Below are 22965 nucleotides of genomic sequence, written 5' to 3'. Positions count from 1 at the left end.
GGTTACATCCAATCTGTGTGAGGAAAGAATCATAAGTGAATCACCTGAACTATGTAATACAATTGCAGCCTTACATTTACTATAAGAAGAGATAAAATGGATAATGGACATGTGTATAATAATTTGCATGTTTGCTGTAACATTAATTGATTATTGAATGGCTAAAATTTCCTTCAATATGTCTCTGTCTGTTAGGAAATATTCATAAGACACTCATGCATTTCTTATGCTCCCATCATATTTGATACATAACAGCTTACGCTGTAATCTCCACACGTTTTGTACCAGATCATTATTGTGATGAACTGTGAGTTTGTTACTGTTATTCTCTATTAGCGACTGCTGCTTTCTGCATGAGGAGTGTTTGAAACCTCACAGTGACAGAAACACAATAGAGCAGCAGCACTGGGCAGTTTCCTGTTACTCCTCCATTAGATGGATCAATAAATGCTGCATCTGCTGTCAGAGGAGAACACAACACCAAACCCCAGAGAAACACAGACACAGAGAGAAGACAACAATCATGCTACAGGGTGCATGGGAAAAATTCATGTTTTCATGGTGCCAATAATAAGCAGTAGGCTGTTAGCATCACATTAACATTTATCATAATTTGCTCTCATAAGGATTTGAAAGTATTTAAGGCTTAGATTTTTTAGTTCTGTTTCATATTTTAACAGTCTAGGACAATGGTGGAGAAATAAATTATATGCATAAAAGACATTTGAAAAGTAGTAAAAAAATTCCAGGATAGCTTTGACGTGACATTTAAAGAAGGACTTGTGTAGTCTGTGGTCTTTTTTATTTTATGCTCATATTCTTCAGTGATACATTGTCAGCCTTTTTCTAAAATACCTTCGGTGTGAAAGGTTTAACTATTCTGCCCTCTGGTGGCAATTGCATGTGGACAGATTGCAAACAAACATAATGCATGGACATGAATAATACTTTATTTTCAGACTTTTGTCAATATAAACTTGGCACACATAATTCAGAGTGACACAATTTACAGTGATATTAAATAAATGTTTACATAATAAATAGCAATACTTTCTAAAGGTGTTTCAGCCACTAGCAAAGTATGTCATGTTGATGGTACACAATCATCTCTAAAAGGTGTTTCACTCTAAGCTTCTTGAACATTGATGGTCTTGAATCCACGGAGGACGGTGGACAGATTCATCAACACTAAACTAGCGTGAAGCATCTTGGCTCCCGTCATCATGGGAATGAAACGGACGGGGCTCCTCATGGTTTCTCGAGGTTGGATCGTAACCCTGCGATACAAAGCACGAGACATTTAAACACAGGCAAATCACTATTACTACTGCTCATCTTTAGGGTTAGTCATTTACACAAAAAAGTATTTGTTACACCAATAAAGACTCAACTTAAATCTAGATTAAATCAAGTTCATCAAAATAGATTAACTTTAATTCTGTTGCTAATTATTTTAAACTCTGATTTAAATATCAGGGTAAATTGTATATAATGGGGCAAATCTGCAAGTTTAACACACACATTTTTTATAGATTCTGTGATATGCATATGATAACACCATATGATTTTAGTGCTTCAGAAATGCTGACTGACAAGTATGTACTGACACTTTTAATAGACTCAGATGCAGTGAAACTGATGTCAAAGATAACAAACATAAAGATGTCAAAAATGTCAGGAACAACTCCTCCCAGTTTACAGAAATAAACTGAATGTACTCGACTGTTTGACGCCCTTCAGCGTCACCTCTTGCACAAACTCCCTTCCTAGGTATGTGAACTACATTTACCTTGGGAATCATAGTGTGTGCTAAAATACCAAAGTTCCTATACAGTGACTGTTACTACTGTTAAATCAAAATAGATGAATATGGGATCTGACCAATGGCAGATGTGGGGTGTGTTTGGGAAAAATTTGTGACTTCATAGCACTAAAAACTGAAATTAAACACTTCATGTACCTCATCTGAACCTTCTCCTCCAAGAGTCCTGAACCCGCTATGGTCAGTTCACCACTCACTGCAACGTTGAATGGGTTGGTAAAGGTCACCGTGGCAACTTGCTGCATGTTAATGATGACAGAGTTCTCGTTTTGAATCTGGAAGAAAAAACAGGGTTCTTATTAAATTGCTTCATTTCTTGTATTACTTGAATTCAGTTATGCCCAAACACTTTATAATATCTATCTTTTTAATATCCTATGATCTTGGAGTGATGCATGTGTTTATTAAGTATATAATAAAAAACAATCTGAAAATAGTTTAATTTAGTCTCAAAACAAACGTGTTGTTTCTTAAAGTCAACATTTGCAACCCATTGTAGGATGGGACCATTGGTTTTGTCCATATATATATATATATATATATTGGTAAGTCTATGATGGGCCACCAGTACCTGTATATTGAGGGCAGGGCTGCAGATGTTAAACTCTTCTGAAGCCAGCAGTCTCTCTTGAGACTTCATATCCTCTATAACCACAGCCAGGTTAACCAGGTAATCCTCCATAAACTCCTTCTGCATGTACTCCTTGAAGATGATCTCATGTTTTACAGTCACAGCTGGTGGAGTACAATAAACAGGAATCATGGAGTTGACTGTGCGATTCCTAATGAGTCATTTCAACATGTAGTCATGTAGTATTCAAAATCATGTAGTCCAATAATATCGAGATGGAGGTTATTAGACTGAAAGACTTGCAAGTGGAAGAAATGTGTTATGTATATACTAGCTGTGTTCAGAAAGGAATCTTAGCTTACTGCACAGTGTATACTGTCTACTATATTTAAAAAGGTCATATTATACCCTTTTACAAAGTCTTTAGTTTGTTTTGGGGCTCTACTACAGGTTTTCATGCTTGAATGTAAAAAAAAAAACATTATTTTTCCCATATTTGACATTGTTGCAACTTGTCTCTTCTCAGTTTGTCAGTAACGCTCTGTTTAGTTCCTCTATGAAGCCCTTGCCTGGAAAATCCAGCCTCACCACTGTACCAGCAGATGAATCTGGTCGGCCATTGAATCAATTCGATTTCTAGGGTGGAGCAAATCCGAGCAAACAGGAAGTGGAGAAAACCAATCAGAGAAGGGCTGATATGATGTTAGCAAAGCGACAAGAGAGTCAACAGCGAAAAGTAAATAATTAATGTGTTTTTGGTCATTTAAAACTGAATTCACGGCTGAATAGAACAAACAATCAGGTCTCCCATGCGCAATCTTTGTTGATATTGAAGGGACTTTCACCGCACTAGAGTGATGCTGTTTGCGTCACTGAAATAAACGAATCCGATTGCACGGTACGGTTTGGAGTTGACTCGAATCGCGACGGAGGGCGGACTGACCAGACTCATATATCTTGTAGAAGATATACAGTCTGGCCTTGCCAGGCAAATGAAGCCCCTCCTTCTGAAAAGCACACTGTGCTCTGATTTGTCAGCTGGACCAGTGTATTGTGATTGGTCAAGTGCTTAGAGCATGTTTGGGAAATGTCCTGCCCCTTACCATAACCACCAATTTCAACACACTACTAACCATGCTACTAACTCAACCAGGCCCCGCCCCTTTATTTTGCATATGCATTGGGTGGGAATTATTTAAATGAGGAATATTGTGACATGTTCATTTCTGGACGAAAACTCAAGTCTACAATGGAGGCGTTTCAGGGAGTTCAGAATCAGTGCGCACTGATATAGAGAATAACTCCTGCTGAAGGGACTTTGTGCTTTTTAACTTTGCAGAGCTTTTTCATGCTCAAACAGCAACATTACACACTAAAGAATGATGAAAATATAAAAAAGCATAATAGGTCCTCTTTAAAAAAAACTAGTATGTAGTATGCATTCCATGAAAAATGTGCCAGACAGTAGTATGTTACATTTAGTCACATGACGCCATCATGAGCATGTGAAAGCATGTGAGTGCTGTCCAGTTAACAGCTTAAAAATAAGCACGGTTGGGTTTTTCAATTTTAAATTTAATTTTGTGTAAATATTTTGGCAGTGAGATGAAATAATGAGTAAAATATTGCAACTACCTCAATCGTGATGTTATATTTTTGCCATATTTTTGTTATATTTTAGCAGAGTAACTGTGGAAAACAACTGGTACTAAGTACATTTTAAACTCATTTTAAGCACCTTGTGCTGTTCAGTATAGGTTGCAGAATTCTTACTTTTTCTCGGGCCAATCTCCAGATCATCATGAGCCTCCCAGAAGGTTCCGGTGGGATTGCGGTTGTACTCTTTGTTCTGAGCATTCACATGTTTTCTCAGCAGTTTCGGAATTGCCTCTCTGTTAGTGATTGTGACGTTGAAAATGATGTTTTCTCCGACTACAGGAGCCTTTAGAAGCTGGAGAGAAACTGCAATGCCCTGAGGTGCTGCATGAAAAGACATGCAAAATAAAATGTTAGATGACGGCATTCAGTTATATTACTCAAACATTTATGTGGGAAGAAAAAAACAAATGCTAAAACGTACCGACTCTTCCATTAGCACCTTCACCACCTCGAACTGGAAGAGAGTATTTTTGAAAATGTAGATGAATAACAAAAAAAATCTTCAATATATATAAAAATATAATAAATCATCAAAAAAATAAAAATAACATAATAAAAATATTATCAAAATTGTATACATAGATAATGACCCAACAAGTTTGAATAAAACATAACAATATGAGGAAAATATTTTATATTTTTTAAATATGAGGAAAGAACAAAACTTGGTTAAGGTATTTATCAGACAAAATTATTTGGCAAAAAAAGGATTAAAAAAAAAATTCTGTTATGTGTGTCATTTTTTTGTATCCCAAAATATTTCTCTCATCAGGAAATGTTTTACAACACAACAACCATTCTTTTTTATATTTCAATTACACACTTCATCTTAAAAAATGGAAAGATAAAATAACTTACCATCAGCGCTGAACATACGACTCGATCTATCTAAAATGTAAAAGAAATGTATATAAAGATATATATATATGTAAACCTGTTTAACAGTAAATATTTTTCTGTCTTTCTCAGTCTTTCTCTTACCCATCATCTCAGTTTTGTATTCTGACGTGATGTCCTGCATAAGCATGGATCCGGGACGTTTGGTGCAGATCAGAGCTCCAACTCTCTTTTTGTCCACGTCAGTAGCTAAAATCTTCCCATCTCTCATGATTATACTATGCACATCCGCATTCACTTCTGCGTAAACGAACGGTACATCGTATGGCGCGTTCACCTTCTGCTCATAAATGGCTTTAACAGCAGCAGGGCCACAGCGGTATATTCCTGTGACAGAATTATGGCCAGGTTCATTTTATGTTTTAGCATGAACAGCATCATATCCCTACTGAAAACAACAGCATGCTTTGAAGTAATTGGTCTCATCAGCAAGGATAAAAAGCACACAAGTTTTCTCTTTGCATTAGTGACTGACCCGCGCTCTGCTCTTGAGGCGTGGGGTCAAGAACCTGCCAGCCGTCATAACCTTGACCCAGATCAGGCCTCTTCATCCAACTCTCCACCCACACATGGAAATTCCTGAAAAAGGACAAACAATTCTAACTCACATTTTGTCAGATTAAAAAAGCAATCGCAATCAATTCAGGATTATTTGTAAAGGTACTGTATCCTAATAAGGAGCCGTTTAAAACTTCTAAAAGAAACATAATAAAAGACTTCACACAAGTACATTACCGTTCAAAAGTTTGGGATCATTAAGATTTTTTTTTTTTTTTTTTTTACTTTTATTCAGCAATAATGTATGGAGGAGGATTAGGACCAAGCAATAGTAATAATAAACTAAGAATAAGAATAAACTCATTAAATTATGAGAACAAAGTCATTAAATTACGAGAACAAATTCATTAAATTACGAATTTGTTCCCATAATTTACTGACTTTTTTCTCGTAATTTACTGACTTTATTCTCAACATTTTATCTTGCCTTTTTTTCTCAAAATTTAATGACTTTTTTTCTCATAATTTAACGAATTTGTTCTCATAACCTAACGATTTTTTTCTCGTAATTTAATGAGTTTATTCTCAACATTTTATCTCGACTTTTTTCTCAAAATTTAACTAATTTTTTCTCGTAATTTAACGAGTTTATTCTCAACATTTTATCTCGACTTTTTCTCAAAATTTAACAAGTTTTTTCTCTAAATTTAACAACTTTAATCTCGAGATGGTTTTATTTTTTTATTATTGCTTGGCCCTAATCCTCTTCTGTAATAATGCATTAAATTGATCAAAAGTGACAGTAAATACATTTATAATGTTACAAAAGATTTCTATTTCAAATAAATGCTGTCATTTTGAACTAAAATGTATTATGGTTTCCACAAAAATATGAAGCATCAAATCAGCATATTAGAATGATTTCTGAAGGATCATGTGACACTGAAGACTGGAGTAATGATGCTAAAAATTCGGCTTTAATCTAAACTACTTTAATCTTAAAATCTGATCAAATAGAAAACAGTTATTTAAAATTGTAATAATATTTCATTGCATTTTTGATCAAATAAATGCAGCTTTGGTGAGTAGAAGAGTCTTCTTTTAAAAAACTTTTAAAATCTTTCCGGACCCAAACTTCTGAACGATAGTGTATGTTTTAGTAACATGACTATAATAAGAAGACTTTTTAGCTTTTAGGATGTAACTCACCAGATGCTATCCCGGCCGATGGACAGCTTTTTCCCCATCTCTGAGTAAAATTCCTCAATCACCATATTCCCATTTGTGTCGTGAGCAGAGTTAAAGTTGGTGACCACTCGAGTTGGAATGCCGAGGGCTCTCATAACTGTTATACAAACACAATTGCATTTGATATTGATCATAAACAGCACTAATTTTAAATTACCAATGACCCATTAAAGAAATACTTCACCCAAAAACAACAATTACACACCCCCATGCACTGATTATTTTACTAAACACGATCCGTGAAACAAAGGAAAATGGCCATTGGCTCTTTTGGAACTTGGCTGTATAAATCACCATCCATTTTCACTGTATTAAACTTTTGAACGGAAGTATAATAACTCATATTGGTCACACCTGTACACATGACAGCAGCGAACACCCAGCACTGTCCGTATTTCACAGGTCTGAATTGTGTTTCTGACCACGTCCTGAGAATATCTGCGCTGCCGGACCAATTTGAAGGGTTTACACCGTCGTTGTAGTTTCCTGACCAGTTCCCCATTAACACCCCTTTATCATCCTGACAGTTCACCTGTTCAGAAAGACAGAGAGACTACATTAGTACATTGAGAGATGGAGCAGAAAGCAGAGAATGAGAGGAGATCCTCACCATAGCTGATATCACACGGCCGATGTACACCGGATTGTTGCGGTTGAGCAGATCTTTTCTCATGTCGCTTTGATATTGAGGACTCATCTGCAGCAATTTCATACAGATGTCCAGTATCCCTTTTTCATACTGAAAATACATTTAAGTGTGACAGGAGTTAATGAGAAGCAGTTTTCCAGTGCTGTGCCATCAGAATCAATAGTCAAACAACTCACCTGATCAAACGACCAGGGTCTGGAGACGATGCTACCGGGGCTGCCTTTAAACAGCAAGCCAATATCATTCCTGATGCATTCATCCCTCAGATCCTCTGACGGCAGGAACACTGAATCAGCTGCAGAATAACACAAAAGTTGGTGATCTTTGTATAATCACAATACATGTAAACAATAAGCCAAAAGGGGCTGTGCATTACAGTGATTTTACCACAGCTTAGGGTGTAGTTTTGTACATATGTATGTTCAAAAAGTTCTATAAAAGTTCAATAAAAATGACACCCCGATTCAACATATTACTACACTACCATTCAAAAGATTTAATCAGCATGGATGCATTAAATTGATCGGAAGTGACATTAAACACATAATTTTGCAAAAGATTTCTATTTCAAATAAATGCTGTTCTTTCGATTCATCAAAGAATTTTGAAAAAAGTAAGAATTTCTATAAAATATGAAGCAGCACAACTGTTGAATATAATCAGAAATGTTTCTTGATGTCACATCCGCCAGCTGCTCCTGACTCCTGGGCTATCTCATCATGAACTTCAATTCTATAACCTATTGCCTGGACTCATTATGGCCCACAACGGATCACAGCACTTCCAAGTGTGGTGGTCCCAAGTCCAGAGCCTCTTCACGACATGGCTGCCTTCAGCTGTCATGGACGTTGCGCCTGAAGCTACTAAGGCAGTTCCTAGGTGTTTGAGACTGGCTTCCAGTTGGTGGACCCACCGCTGAATCATCCTCGAGTCCAGTGCATCCGAGTCCAGTGGTATCAAGTCTGGGGGTCTCAGTGGCTCTCCCACCGCCAATTACACTCCCAGTTACAGAAATGGCCGTTTTATGTGTCTGGACTGCATACGCTTCTTCCAAGCGGAGACACCTGATCTAGTTTTGCCTGAGGTAGCGGCATCTGCTCATGAACTTTGTCTGCCAAGATATGACCAAGGAAGTCATCCCTGAATTTCCTGTCTGCCTTGACACGACCATGGAGGTTGTCCATTCACTTTCTGCTTGCCCTGACGCGACCACAGAGGTCATCTCCTAACTGCATGTCTGCCCTTATATGAACACAGAGGTCGCACTTGAACTCCCTGCCTGTCCCGTTATGACCATGGAGGTCACCCTTGAACTCCCTGCCTGTCCCGTTATGACCATGGAGGTCACCCTTGAACTCCCTGCCTGTCCCGTTATGACCATGGAGGTCACCCTTGAACTCCCTGCCTGTCCCGTTATGACTATGGAGGTCGCCCTTGAACTCCCTGCCTGTCTATTAAAGACTTTGCTTGCCATGTCACAGACATCTCTCCTGCCAGCTCTGCTATGGCCTCGGGGCCATTACGTAACTCTATACCTGTTTTGACACAGTCATGGAGGCCAACCCTAACCTCTCTCTGCTCTTTGATCGAGTTCCGCCTTATCTGCCCTGGTGGTCTTCATCTCCGCCCTGGTGGTCTTCATCTCCGCCTGCTCCACAAAGGTGTTCCTAAGCTATGCCTTGGTGGTCTTCAGCCCTGTCAACTCCACCGTGGTGGTAGCCAGCCCTATCTACTATGCTGTGGTGGTCTTCTGCTCTGCTGTGGGGATCTTCAGTCCTGTGTACTCTGCTGTGGTGGTCATCTGCCCCACATTGGTGGTCTTCAGTTCCGCTGAGATGGTCTTCAGTCCCGTCAGCTTCACCCTGGCCACCTGCTCTGCCTGCTCCACCCTAGTTCCCCAATCCGCCTCAATCTCCAGTCCTGCGACCGCTCCATGGACCTGGCCCTCTGTCTGGAATCCACTCCTTAAGGGGGGCTATGTCACATGAGTGCCCATGATCAGCACCAGAGGGCACTCCTTCTGTCTCCTATGCTATCTCATCATGATCTCCATTTCCCAATATCCATTGCCTGTTCTCATTATGTGTGATTTATGTTTTACATTTTACATTTGTCTTGTATTTGTTACACTAGATTTCTGGGTGATATCCTGGTTTCCTGTGTCTTGGTTTTTGATTCTGATGACCCTATTTGCCTGTGTTTCTTGGACCTTGTTTTATGTTTGGATTGTTTGCCCTTGTGTTGGACCCTTTGCCTGTTGTATGGATTATAATTCTGGATTACCCTCAATAAAGCTGCGTTTGGATCTTCAACCTCCGTGTCAGAGCAGTTCATAACACTTGAGCAGCAAATCAGCATATTAGAATGATTTCTGAAGGATCATGTGACACTAAAGACTGGAGTAATGATGTTTAAATTTCAGCTTTGTTCACAGGAAAAAAATATATTTTACAATAGTCACAGAGAACAATTATTTTAAATTGTATTATTATTTCACAACATTACTGTTTATACTGGCAGCTCTCATTCAAGGCTAGTTTTGCACGGACATACACAACTCATATTGTCTTCAGAAAATGTAAATAATTGTAAATGTACCCACTATTGTTCATTTACAGTTCTTCCCCCAGCTCACCTTGGCACCAGGGATTGCAGAGGAGCGTGAACTGGCCAAGCAAATGGGTTTTCACACTCAAGCGGGTCTCTACTCTCAAGTGGAGGGTATAGACTCCTACAGAGGAAGACGCAGGGCTGAACAGTGAAACCGACATCGTACGGGATGCATTCGGAGCTGGTGCACTCCTTTCCAGAATGGCACTCCATTGAGATGGAGAAGGCTGTCCAGACATGGAGACAGGCACCTCTACAAACAGTGGCCCTGCTGTGGGGAGAGAGAAGTGGTTTAAGAATTTAACACAAAAAAGGGTTCTGGAAGTAAAATACTATTCATTTTCCCCATAAAGAAATTTGTTTTTATCAAGATTGACTCACTATGAGCTCTGAGCTGTTAAGCAATAGTGTATTTAGTGGATTTAATAGTGTATGTAGTGGATTTAAATAGGCAAATGCTTTAGTTTAGAATCTATATAATTTCTAGCATGTTATCTAGCATGAATATTTATAAATGAACGAATTAAGTTCCTTTCACAATGTGCAGATTTATGCTGATTCTAAGCAATTTGAATAACTGCATTTCGAAAATGTTTATTTATTGATGAATCATAATGGAGAGAGAATGAGAGAGAATGTTGCACATTTATTTCACACACGTACACACACACACAAACATACCTAGAACAATTCGGAAGACCAGTTTTTCCTTCAGTGGATCGAATGGCCGTCCATCATAGTTCATGAGAATTGTGAACGACTGTCCTCGACGCAGCACCAGAGTGCTGGAGCTCAGACCGTCGGTCCTGTGGCGGATCTGGTTTTGGACCTGTTGCAGGTTAACATTTCGAAGCGTAAACTCTGTATAAAATGAGCAAATGTGAAATTATTTGTGAGACAGCTAAACATTTTTGATATATAAAAAAATATTAAATTAAATAAAAAAAAAATTAAAATGGCAAGTTACTAAACATAAAATCAATAAAAGAATTGATATTAAATATTAAAAAATAAAATTAATTACATATTTTAATATATTCATATTTTTTCAATTAAACAAATTTCAGAATTATCTGAAATTATACCATACAAATATTTAAGGGTTTAAAATTAAAAGCAATTAATAATTTATAAGCAAATATTATGATTGAAAAGACATGCAATAGAAAAGATTAAAGCAGTAACATCTTTAAAAATAGTAAAATAACTCAAATACATTTTGTAAAAAGGTTTAAGAAAACTCAGTGAACAGTATAAATTAAACCAATATACAAATTGAAGCTTACCGTCCATGATATACAGCGGTGTTGTTGTCGTTTGTAGTTAGATTCAGATTCTACGTTTATTGTGCTTTTTATATGACATTCTTCCGCCCCTCCCTGAGCTGTCAGACCACATTCATGTGAAGTCAAAATGCAGAATGATACAATCAAAACCAACACCTCAAACAATTACGCAATTGCACATACGTGAGCACTGTGTGTTTCTGCTGATGGATACAGTATGTGCATTCAAAGAATGAGTAATAGCTACATATATTTAATCAAATCTTTATCTTTTGCATGATTCCCCTCTTCCTTTTAATTATTTACCAAAATCGGCCTCCGGTGGCTCAGACCTTTTGTCTTAACATCATTTAGTGTTGATTTAGAGCTTCTCCTGCTCTCCCTGGCCTACAGACGTCACCTCACCCCTTCTCGTATAGCCTACTTCTGAGTGAGAGTAAAAAAGAAAACTAAAAAAAAAAACTTCTGAGTGAGAGTTCTTCTCCGGGCTCACAGTTCCTCCCGACCAGCTATGACCCACAAGTTTACATGATACGTGCACACGGAGACGTTACATGGAAATAAGCGGTAAAAACCCGATCGCACATTTGTTTTTGTTTTTCTTGCGCGGGTGCCCGGCAAGATGCCGCCCTGTTTCAACCTATGTTTGAACCCAACCGTTGGGTTTAAAATTTTAATTTAAATTTTTAAACCAACGGTTGGGTTTGTCTAGGCCAATATTTAACCCAAACATGGGTTGAAACAACCCTGAGTGCAGAACAGTAGCCTAATGGAGGTAGGCTATATGGAAAAAGTGCAGATGTTGTGCATATAAGGTAACCTATTGTTAAGATAAATTAAAATAAAAAATTATGTTAACATGATGCATTCTGTCCATGTTAATAATTGTTCCCTGAAATAGATCAGTGAATTGTTATACCATCAGTTAAACAGATTACAAATTAGATAATTAGTCAAAATTAGGAGTGACATCACTATTAAACATGACCACCACCTCCAAACTCCCCAGATCTCAATTCAATTGAGCATCTGTAGGATGTGGTGGATGAACAAGTTTGATCTATGGCAGCCCCACTTTGCAACCTAAAGGATCTGCAGCTAATGTCTTGGTGCCAGACACTGCAGGACATCTTCGGGGCTCTACACTTTGAGTGGAGCTGACCTGTGCAAATTCAATTGAATGGGTATGATTTGGAAAGGCACACAACTCTCAAGTAAGGCGAGACAATAGGGTAAAAAAAATTAGCTAATAGATATCACCATACTACCCCAGGTGATTGATTACATTAAAAATTGCAAAAAAAAATTGTATTACAAGTTTTCTAAAATGTAATGTTTAAATATGCAAATGAGGCGTTATCTAATTAAATTTTCTAGAACAATAATCTGAATTTGGAATTGGATGACGTCAGGTTCACAGTTCTCATTTAATTTTTTGGACATATTAAATTCAAAGATTTTTAAAGAGGGAATTTTGGATATCTCTTTTTATCACTCCATAAATCAGAAAATACCATCAACTGCCAGAAAAAATAAAAATATTTTCACCATTTATTTAGGAATAAAAATAAAATCAGGCAAATTATATATCAACAAAAATAGCTCTGTAAAAAACCTTCAGAATATAGATAGGAATAAAACTGTAAAGTTTGGTGTATGTAAGTTCTGCTGAAATGGAGATTTCTGACTCAGAGCAGGAGAAACAACTCATTTTGAGAAAACAGCCTTTAAAGATATTTACAGTAACTGAAATCTATAGATGCAAATAGATAAAGTGCTATAAAATATACACTTGAAAGTGTATTTTGGATGTTTTCTTTCCACCAGTCTGAAAAAACACTTTATGAAAAGCCAAAAAGTGCAAAATCTCAAAAAAATCTAGGTGCCTGAAAAAACTGTGTTTTTGACCTTTAGTGTCTCCCCTTAAAGGTCTGACAGCTGAAAATGCATATCAGAGCAAAAAACAAGCCATGAGGTCAAAAGAACTGCCTGTAGAGCTCAGAGACAGGTCTGGGGAAAAATCTTCTGTATTGAAGGTTCTCAGAGGCATGTAGCCTCCATAATCCTTAATCGAAGAAGTTTGGAACAACCGGGACTATTCCTAGATCTGGCCTCCTGGCCAAACCGAGCAATCCATGGAGAAGGGCCTTGGTTAGAGTAGTGACTAAGAAGCTGATGACTCTGGTTGAGCTCAATGATCATATCTGGAGATGGAAGAAACTTACAGAAGGACAAACATCACTGCAACACTCCACCGATCTGGGCTCAAGCCTCTCCTCAGTGCAAAAATTCACCTAAAGGACTCTCTCAGACTGCGAGAAAAAATATTCTCTGGTCTGATGGATGGTCAACCATCATTTCTGGAGGAAGCCAGGCTGGGATAGTGGCAGGGACTGGGGGACTCGTCAGAGTAGAAGGAAAGCTCAATCCAGCAAAATTTAGAGATGACATTAATGAAAACCTAGTACGGAGCATTCAGAACCTCAGACAGGGCAGAAGGTTCACCATCCAACAGGACAATGACCTGAAGCACACAGCTAAGACAATGCAAGAGTGGCTTACGGATAATTCTGTGAATGTCCTTGAGTGATCCAGCCAGAGCCTGCACGTTTGGACCCAATCCAACATCTCTGGAGATACCTGAAAATGTCTGTTCACTGACAGTCCCCATCCAACCTGACAGAGCTTGAGAGGATCATGGCAAAAAATCACCAAATGCAGATGTGCAAGACCGTAAAGGTGCTTCAGCTAAGCGCTGAGTTAAGGGTACGAATACTTATGTATTGTACTTCTTTCAATTTTTCCTTTTTTAATAAATTTGCAAATTTGTCACAAATCTGTTTTTGCTTTGTCACCATAGTGTATGGAGTGTAGATTGAAAGCTTAATTTAAGAAAAATGAATACAATTAACACAATGCAACCTCTCTTTTGATTATGGGGTGAAACATTTGATGTTCTTAACAGGTTTTGTGCAATTCACTCTCATATTGATGACTAATAATGAGTCCTGAAGTGGTATAGATTTTTTTATATATTTTCATTGTTGTATAAGTGCACAGTGAATCTGCAGTCTACAAAGACTGGTCTGCATTTACAAAGCCTGACATTGTGATCTACAGTCATGAAAAGGGCTCGAGATTGCACACCCTCACTGTTAATCTGGTGAATCTAGAATCTATAATGACATATAACAGATCAGTCATGCAGAAGGTGTGGTGTTGTCAGGGCTGGTCTTGGTTTCATGTCGCTGACACCCAAGTCACTCCTATATACTCTGCCCATTTTCTAAAGAACTCTGACTATGACGCTCTCATTCAGTAAGAGGATTATGAAATTCATAACACGACATCTGCACATTTTAAACATTAATTGTGGTGAAGAGAATTTCACAAGTCATGAACAAACAGACTGTGAATTATAAAAAAAAAAAACTTGAGAAAAAGTTCATGAAACTTTGAAGTTGTACAGTATGTAGATGTCAAGAATTAATTATAAATGTATCCATTTATAATTATAATGTGTTCTGAATGCATGGTTATTATAGTTAAAACTAAAACCGTAAAAAACATGTTTTTGTTTTAATATCTTTTATTGCAAGAACTGAAGCGTATATTATGCAGATGTGCTGATAAACGACAAAATTCCTCTTACATTCCTTTTATATTTTTTTACCCACCCCCATAACTAATACACAATATAATATATTTCCCCTCAAAAAAGATAATATAAAACGCAGATAGTATAGTTGACAGTCAAATAAACGCTATTATTAGCCCAAAACATTTTTGTTGCTTTAAATAAAATAAACGTTGATGTACTAAAATAAAATAAAAACTAAAACTGAAATAAAAATTAATAAAAACTATATAGACCTATTTAAAACAACAACAAAATGACAAAAAAAAAAAAATATTTTAAAATATTATCATCATTTCAGTGATTCAAGAAAGCAATAAGGTATGAGAGGCTATGCTGTATCGTGAATAAGTCACGGCTGAAAAGCGTTGTTAGGCAGGATGCAAAGCGGAGTGCCTGCAACCCCTTCAGCTGTGACTTATTCATAGACTGTCTTTATGAGTGTGTCAGTCAGTAGCAAGGACTTTTACATTGAAAAGACTGAATTGTTGTGAACACTGAACAAGACGCAACTGACAAATGCTTTGACTAACGCTGTCAGTCACGGGAAAACCCCTTAACTGTTAAAAGGACAAGATAATACATTGGACATTTAAACAGATTTTTTATTATGAACATAGGATTGACCTGAAGGAAAATGCTAAATCTGAAAGCAGGTATTAAACTTGCTCAATCTCTTTCTCACACTCTTCTACATAATACATTAAGCTTCAATGAACAATATTAATTGAGAACATACAGTTTACATTGCTATGAGTTGTTGCTAAGGGTGTTGTGTAGTGATACACAGAACCGTTGGGTGAAGCGATCATAGCTGTGTTTTATCATGAATAGAACACAGCTATTGACCAATCAGAATCAAAGGATAGGAATTAACCGTTTTATCATTTTATTTACAAAACGATCTGTTCCCATTGCAATAGCATTCCAGCTGTGCTGATTTAACAAAAGGACTAGACTTTCTAAAGAATTTACAAAAGGTTCAGGCAGTTTATAGGCTGTAAATGGAAATAATCCAGGTTATAAATCAGACACTGTTGTGAGATTGAGGCCCGTCCCTATATAAACATACACCTTCAGTATTGCTGTCTCATAACGCAGGTTTCTGAAATTACTCATTCTTCACAAAGACAAGGCTTTTGATGCTCAAGTGGGTCAAAATGGCCTTGCTAAACACATTGGCATTTATCCTATAGTGTACAGCAGCACTGTTACTCTTTACAAATGTGGCTGTCCAACTAAAATCACACCTAAAGTGTGTGATGCTTTTGAAAGAAAACAACTCCCAAGACTTGATGCTTCTTTCCAGCCTGGCTTAAAATTATTAAGGGAACAATGAATTATTCAGTGAAACAGAGCATCTAATTTCTTAATATTTTCGATGTACCCTTTTTATTTGACACATAACTACATTTCACAGCCCAGTTACCTGAGGGAGGATAATATGTGGATAAGATAATGGAATTGGTTGGTTAGTTGGTTGGTGTTTTAACACCATTCCAGCTTCCTTGGCTATATTTTCTTGGTGAATAACAAGTTAAAACATTATGAAAGGGCAATTTAAAAACCTATATAAAGGTTTTTAAAGTTTGCTTTAAAAAAAAAAAAAAAACTCTAAAATGGATTCCTGTTAAAAAAAAAAATTTCTAAAGTGTTTGTTGGGTAATATGATTTCCTAAGAGAACTGAAACCAGAATAATTTAATAAATAATAATAAAAAAAGTTTGCATGGCATGACAGTCATAGATAGTGGTGGATCTTCATTTGATAACAAGAACTTTGTTTGATTCTGGAACGTTCTATTCAGCATGGTGCGTAAATATGATTTGATCCCAGCGATTGTTGAAAATAAAGATGCAGTAGGGTTAATTTCATACAGTTTTAATACTTATGGCAAACTATGGATAATATCTACATATTTCAAACATTATTAATGACTCGCATATATTCTGGTACTGTATTTAATCAATTAATAGATACATTCTTCCATCAAATCTGCACCAAGAGAACACATGGGAAAAAAATTACTCATGAACATAAAGGCAAAAAATTACTCTTTCAACTTACTAAATTGTTGCTTATACTGGCTCTTGCATTTCAATTATTAAAAGTTTTGCAATCAGCAGAATAAAAATAATATATAAATCACTCTCTCACTGTGGTGAGAATCAGGAAGAAACTATGGACCCACATGACTAATTATTTATAATAAAAAAAAAATGTATGAATATATTGTCATTATTTTGTTTTAAGGACTGTGATTGTTATGTTAAGTTTTATGTTTTATGACACCAAAAAGTGCCGTTTAACATAAAAAAAAAAAAAAAAAAAAAAAAAATTAAAGTTGACAGGTTTCATGATTCACAATTCTCATAACCATGATGCAAATATAGGATTTGTTTGAAAGGATTTTATGTTTTTATGTCTCATTTGTTAATATTAGTTAATTCAATAACTAACATGAACTAACAATGAGAAATATATTCTTACAGCATTTAATAATCTTTGTTAATTTTAGTTAATAAAAATGTTCACGTTAGTTCATTAACTAATGGTAACTGATGCAACTTTTTAGCTTAAAAAATAAATGAAATGGTTAACTTTGAGATTAATAAATGCTTTAGAGATGATGTTAACCGATGAAACTTTATTGCAAAATGTTACCAGAGAAATCAGTGGCGTAACTTTGTTTCAAAAAGTGGGTGGGACAGGAATGTGTGTGTCGGAGGGGGCTGGGGATGTATTGTAATTGTATCATTATAATAACAAAATGCACAATATTTAATGACATACACTACTATACAGCACTAAAAGTGGTTCTTGGCTCGTAATCATAGGGGAATCACTTTTGGTGCTATGTAGCACCATATCTTTAAAGGTCCTCTACAGCACCTTTGTCAAATGGTGCTATGTAGAACCCATAAGAGGTGCCATAATCGCATTTTATTTCTTCAACAAAAATGGTGCTAAACAGCACCAACAGTGGTTCTTTGGCTCATAAAGAACCTTTAAAGGGGCTTACCAGGTTCTTTGAATGGCAGTAGTGCTATATAGCACCTTTATCACCCCAAAGAACCACTGAAGAACCGCTGAAAAACCATACCGGGGCTTAACAGGTTCTGCATACAGTAGCGTTGCTATATAGCACCTCAGTCATCCCAAAGAACTGGTGAAGAACCGCTGAAGAACCACTGAAGCACCAAGATTTGGTGCTATACAGCACTTAAAGGGGTTACCCCTAAGATTACGAGCCAAAGAACCACTTTTAGTGCTATATAGCACCATTTTTTTTTTTTTTGAGTGTAGACCTCATGTTTAATATGAGTTTCGTCCATACATCTACTATAATACAATATATTGTTAATTTCAAAAGTATTTACATTAGTCAATAAATACTTTGATCTGCCTGCAATACTAGATTATCCTGATGGATGAGGGGTAGAACTTTTATTCAGCGTGGCAGAGGTTATGGATTCTAATCTGCCCTCGTGTTATTTATATTTTTCTTATTAAAACCAAAGATGTTCTGTAAGTGATTGCTTATCAAGAGCAGGGACATGTTATGTGCATTTTGTTTATGATTTCACCGGAACGAATAGAGTCTCCGGCATAATCAGTAGAAAAAAATGAGAATAGTATTTCCTCTTAAACAGCTTGTTTGTTTTTTTGTTTTTTTTTTAAAGTCGGTGCTTGATGTAGCCTAGCTCTTAATTTTCATTGATGACTGCAGTCAGAGTTAGGAAATATTCTAGACTGTTAATACTTATATAATTCATTGTATAATAGACCTAAAAAAAAAATGTTTGAAACATTTTCAAGATGAGCTATTATCCTAATCTTTTATTATCATCACAGAACGTCAGTTAGGCCTATGCGTACTATGATGTGCTATGAAATTATTGCGGGGCAAATTTATTATAATATTAATTTAATAATAAAAGTAGCCTAACCTAATAGTAATAATAATAGACTAGAAGAATGTAACAGGCCTACATTAATTGGAAATGCTAAATCCTCTTAATATTGCCAATATTTGATGCTTTTGACAATGTCATAGATGGCTATCATAGATACACGATCAGCGTCTGTTGACCCAGGTGGGTTATCAATTGCTTTAGGAATGTGAAATGTGGCCTGAACTTTTTTTTTTTTTTTTTTTGGAGAAATTCATAAACATGTTCTGTTTCTGTGCTTACATGTTGGTTTATCAAAGTTATCATGAAGTGCAAGTACAGCTGATAGTAAAAGTGGAGCAAATATAATCTGTTACAGTTTGATGATGTGCAAAAAAGTCATTTAGTACAACCTCTAACCATGTAAGGTTAGAGAACTGTTTTGAGATCAGTCAAGGTTAGATTTCTATATGTGCCACAAATAATGGTATAGTAATTAAACCCTTCAATCAAACGAAAAATAAAAAGAAACCAAAACTCTAAAGTGGTTTGTTATTTTGGCTAGATTCTATGGTTAAATGCAGGAGTCCAGATCTGTCCCTGCAGGAACCTCAGTTGGTTTTGGGTTTGTTATAGATGAGAAAGTCTGAAATATCATGCCATGTGTTGCTGTCATGGTAGAGGTAGTTCATAGAGGACTGGAGGGAGGGCTGAAGCGTATGAGGGTGATACTCAAACAACCAGAGCACGATGCCCCATACCAGCGTGGCAAACAAAGGGAACGGGTCTTTCTTGGGCTGCGGGATGAAGCCCTTTTCCACTGCTAGTCGAGACAAGGCAAAGAGAATCCTGGACAGCAGGTACATGTTTATCTGACAAAAATAACAGACATCAAATAAGAGATATTATATTCAGTGCCCCTCAAAATTATTCAGCTACTAAAATCACACCCAAAAATTTATGAATGTCTTCGCATTAGACAGAAAACATTAAAGCAATTTATTTTAATCCTATTGTATCATAACATCACTGAAAAACCTGTTGCACACATTCTACTACATGCCTTCTGTCGTTTGATTGATCGTTTAGATTTTTTTAGCAAGTAAAAGGCCTTTTAGTGTAATTGTGAAAACGTCCACCTTGAGCTTGTGATTCACATGTCTTTTTGAGGTGATATCTTTACTGATTTTTATAAAGTAAACATAAGAATAACTTTGATAATGTTATTAATATTTCAAGATGAACACTTTCTGGACTAAAGCAACTTAGGTTTACTTGATTATCCATTCATCATTTTTAGAAAATTCATGTTAAAATATGATCCATCAGGCTTTAGAGGAAGGTTTATTTGTTCATCTCTTAATCATCATTGTATTGCATTATATGTTTAAAACTACAGAGCTCTGAACATAAAACTAAGCATTTCAATATCATCTTAGTAAGACTTGTGTGACAACTGATTTATTCAGTACCTGTGAAAAGTTTTTGTTTTTGGAAGAAGTCTCTTCTGCTCACCAAAGCTGCATTAATTTATTAAAAATACAGTAAAAACAGTAATATTGCAAAATATTACTACAAATTAAAAGAACTGTTTTCTTTGTGAATATATTGTAAAATGTAATTTATTCCTGTGATCAAAGCTGAATTTTCTGCATCATTACTCCAGTCTTCAGTGTCACATGATCCTTTAGAAATCATTTTAATATGCTGATTTGCTGCTCAAGAAACATTTCTGATTATCATCAATGTTTAAAACAGCTGTGCGACTTCATATTTTTGTGGAAACTGTGATACTTTTTTCAGGATTCTTTGATGAATAAATAAAAAAACAGCATTTATTTGCATTTTTTTACATTTTAAAAGCATTTATTAAATAGATTTTTTTTTGTAACATTATAACTGACTGTCACTTTTAATTATATCACTGTCATTTTTGATCAATTTAATGCATCCTTGATGAATAAAAGTATTAATTTCTCTCTTTTTAAACATTACCACAAATTTCTCAATTGTATCGTTTCCACAAAAGAATGTTAAGCAGCAAAAACTGTTTTAAACATTGATGATAATCAGAAATGTTTCTTGAGCAGCAATTCAGCATATTAGAATGATTTCTGAAGGATCATGTGACACTGAAGACTGGAGTAATGATGCTGAAAATTCAGTTTTGATCACAGGAATAAATTACATTTTACAATATATTCATAAAGAAAACAGTTATTTTAATTTCTAATAATATTTCACAATATTTATTACTGTTAACTGTATTTTTGATTAAATAAATACAGCCTTGGAGAGCAGAAGCGACTTTCAAAAACATAAAAAAAAAAAAAAAATCATAATGTTTCCAAACTTTTGACATGTACTGATTTACGTTACAAGATATCAGAATTTCATTTTACTTTTTGGCCATATAACTATGAGCATCTGCACCTAATTGCATATTTTTGCTAACTTTGGCCTGAATAAAATATGGGCCTTCTTTAGGGTTTTGCCAGTGTTAAAGAAGAACAGTTCAAACACCTTTTCAAAATTTCACTGAAATTAGGTTGTAAGGTATTAAAAGATGAATCAGATAATGTACTCAGCTTCACTAACCTGGCTGTTAATGTTGTTATTTTCTCCAAACACCAGCCAGCCTCCAAGACACGCGGCGAGAAAGGAGTGAGACTGCAGTTGTTTCCCCTGTAAGTGCTGCTGGAGTGCCTGCAGGCCTTTATATGTGAACACAAAGCAGGCTAGATTCCTGGAGTGAGTGTACGTGGCCTGTGCGATCGCTCTAAACTTCTCTTTCAGGCTGTTGATGTGCAAAAATAAAGCAAATGCAAATGTATTATATTAATTGTATGTTTCAAATCATAATGTATGTGCCCTCCACAAAGTAAAACAATTGAAAGTGGGGGAACTCACATCATGAAATAAAATGTTTTTCTCCAATACATGTTGGCCACAATTATTGGCACCCCTAGAAATTCTTATAGGTAAAATATCTCTGAAGTATATTTCCATTCATATTTACATTTTTTAGCACACCAGGGTGATCATGAACACGAACTTGTCCAGCCATGACTTCCTGTTTCACAGGAGTATAAACAGTAAACACAAAGGCCAAATTCCCCTAATCATTCATCACAATGAGAAAAATCAAAGAATATAGTTCTGATGTGCAGCAAAAGATTGTTGAGCTTCACAAAATAGAAAATGGCTATAAGAAAAAAGCTAACACATTGAAATTTCCCATTTACACCTTCAGGGCAATAATTAAGAAGTTCCAATCAACTAAAGATGTTACAAATCTGCCTAGAAGAGGACATGTGTCTAAATCATCCTAATGCACAGTGAGGAGGAGAGTTTGAGTGGCCAAAGACTCTCCAAGGATCACAGCTGGAGAATTGAAAAAATTAGTTGAGTCTTGGGGTCAGATAGCCTAAAAAAACAAAAACAAACAGCACCTACATAACCAAAATTTGTTTTGGAGGGTTTCAAGAAAAATCCTCCTCGCCCATCCAGAAACAATCTCCAGCATATTCAGTTGTCAGACATGACTGGAACTTCAAACGAGACCGGATTCTATGGTCAGATTAAACAAAAAAAAAAAAAAAAAAAAAAAAAAAGCTTTCTGGCAGCAAACCCACCAGATGGGTTTGGTGCACACAGGGACAAAAAGTACCCCATGCCCACGGTTAAATATACTGCTGGATCTTTAATTTTGTGGGCCTATTTGTTTAGCTGGAGGTCCTGGACATCTTGTTCAGATACATGGAATCATGGATTCTATCAAATACCAACAGATAAAAAAACAAAACCTGGCCGCTTCTGCTAGAAATCTTATAATGGGCTGTGGCTGGATCTTCCATCAGGACAATGATCCAAAACAAACATCAAAATCAACACAAAAATATGTCACTGAGCACAAAATGATGCTTATGCCATGGCCGTCCCAGTCCCCTGACCTGAACCTTAAAGAAAATGAGTAGAGTGAACTGAAGAGAAGCAGCACCAGCATGGAGCTGGGAATCTGAAGGATCTGTAGAGATTCTGCATGAAGGAATGGTCTCTGATCTCTTGTCAGGTGTTCTCCAAACTCATCAGGCATTATAGAAGACGACTAAAGAGCTGTTACCTTGGGAAAAGGATGTTGCAATAATTGGGTGCCAATAATTGTGGCCAACGTGAACTAGAGAAAAGCATTTAT

The 22965-nt window shown here is 36.2% G+C and overlaps 2 protein-coding genes across 2 annotated transcripts in view; both read right to left on the bottom strand.

The window, feature by feature from the left end:
* Positions 1-982: 982 nt before the first annotated feature.
* tgm5l (transglutaminase 5, like) lies at positions 983-11264 on the bottom strand. Its single transcript, XM_067374097.1, has 15 exons — positions 11241-11264; positions 10636-10815; positions 9980-10225; positions 7521-7639; positions 7306-7434; positions 7050-7227; positions 6657-6792; positions 5425-5528; positions 5034-5276; positions 4911-4940; positions 4474-4506; positions 4167-4373; positions 2394-2557; positions 1961-2097; positions 983-1277 (listed from the first exon to the last, which is right to left on the bottom strand). Exons 1-15 carry the CDS (start codon positions 11245-11247, stop codon positions 1127-1129), a joined length of 2064 nt encoding a protein of 687 aa, XP_067230198.1. The 5' UTR covers positions 11248-11264; the 3' UTR covers positions 983-1126.
* Positions 11265-15569: 4305 nt separating this feature from the next.
* The window catches only part of pxmp4 (peroxisomal membrane protein 4), a 7951-nt gene continuing 555 nt past the window's right edge, over positions 15570-22965 (bottom strand). Inside the window, exons 3-4 of the mRNA XM_067374627.1 lie at positions 21369-21567; positions 15570-19642 (exon numbers count right to left, since the gene is read on the bottom strand). Coding sequence (XP_067230728.1) covers positions 19382-19642; positions 21369-21567 — 460 coding nt within the window. The 3' untranslated portion in view covers positions 15570-19381. The remainder of the gene's footprint in view (positions 19643-21368; positions 21568-22965) is intronic.

This window comes from Chanodichthys erythropterus, chromosome 21, assembly GCF_024489055.1.
Source record: "Chanodichthys erythropterus isolate Z2021 chromosome 21, ASM2448905v1, whole genome shotgun sequence".
NCBI classification, from domain to species: Eukaryota; Metazoa; Chordata; class Actinopteri; order Cypriniformes; family Xenocyprididae; genus Chanodichthys; species Chanodichthys erythropterus.
The sequence above is the reverse complement of the archived record's forward strand: the minus strand, read 5'-3'. Positions and strand labels throughout refer to the sequence as shown.

Bases quoted from the DNA above. Each gene is read 5' to 3' on its own strand.
- tgm5l (XM_067374097.1), bottom strand. The intron at 4,507-4,910 runs GTAAGTTATTTT...ACTCTCTTCCAG, and splicing joins TCGTATGTTCAGCGCTGATG to TTCGAGGTGGTGAAGGTGCT. The intron at 4,374-4,473 runs GTACGTTTTAGC...CTTTTCATGCAG, and splicing joins AGGTGCTAATGGAAGAGTCG to CACCTCAGGGCATTGCAGTT.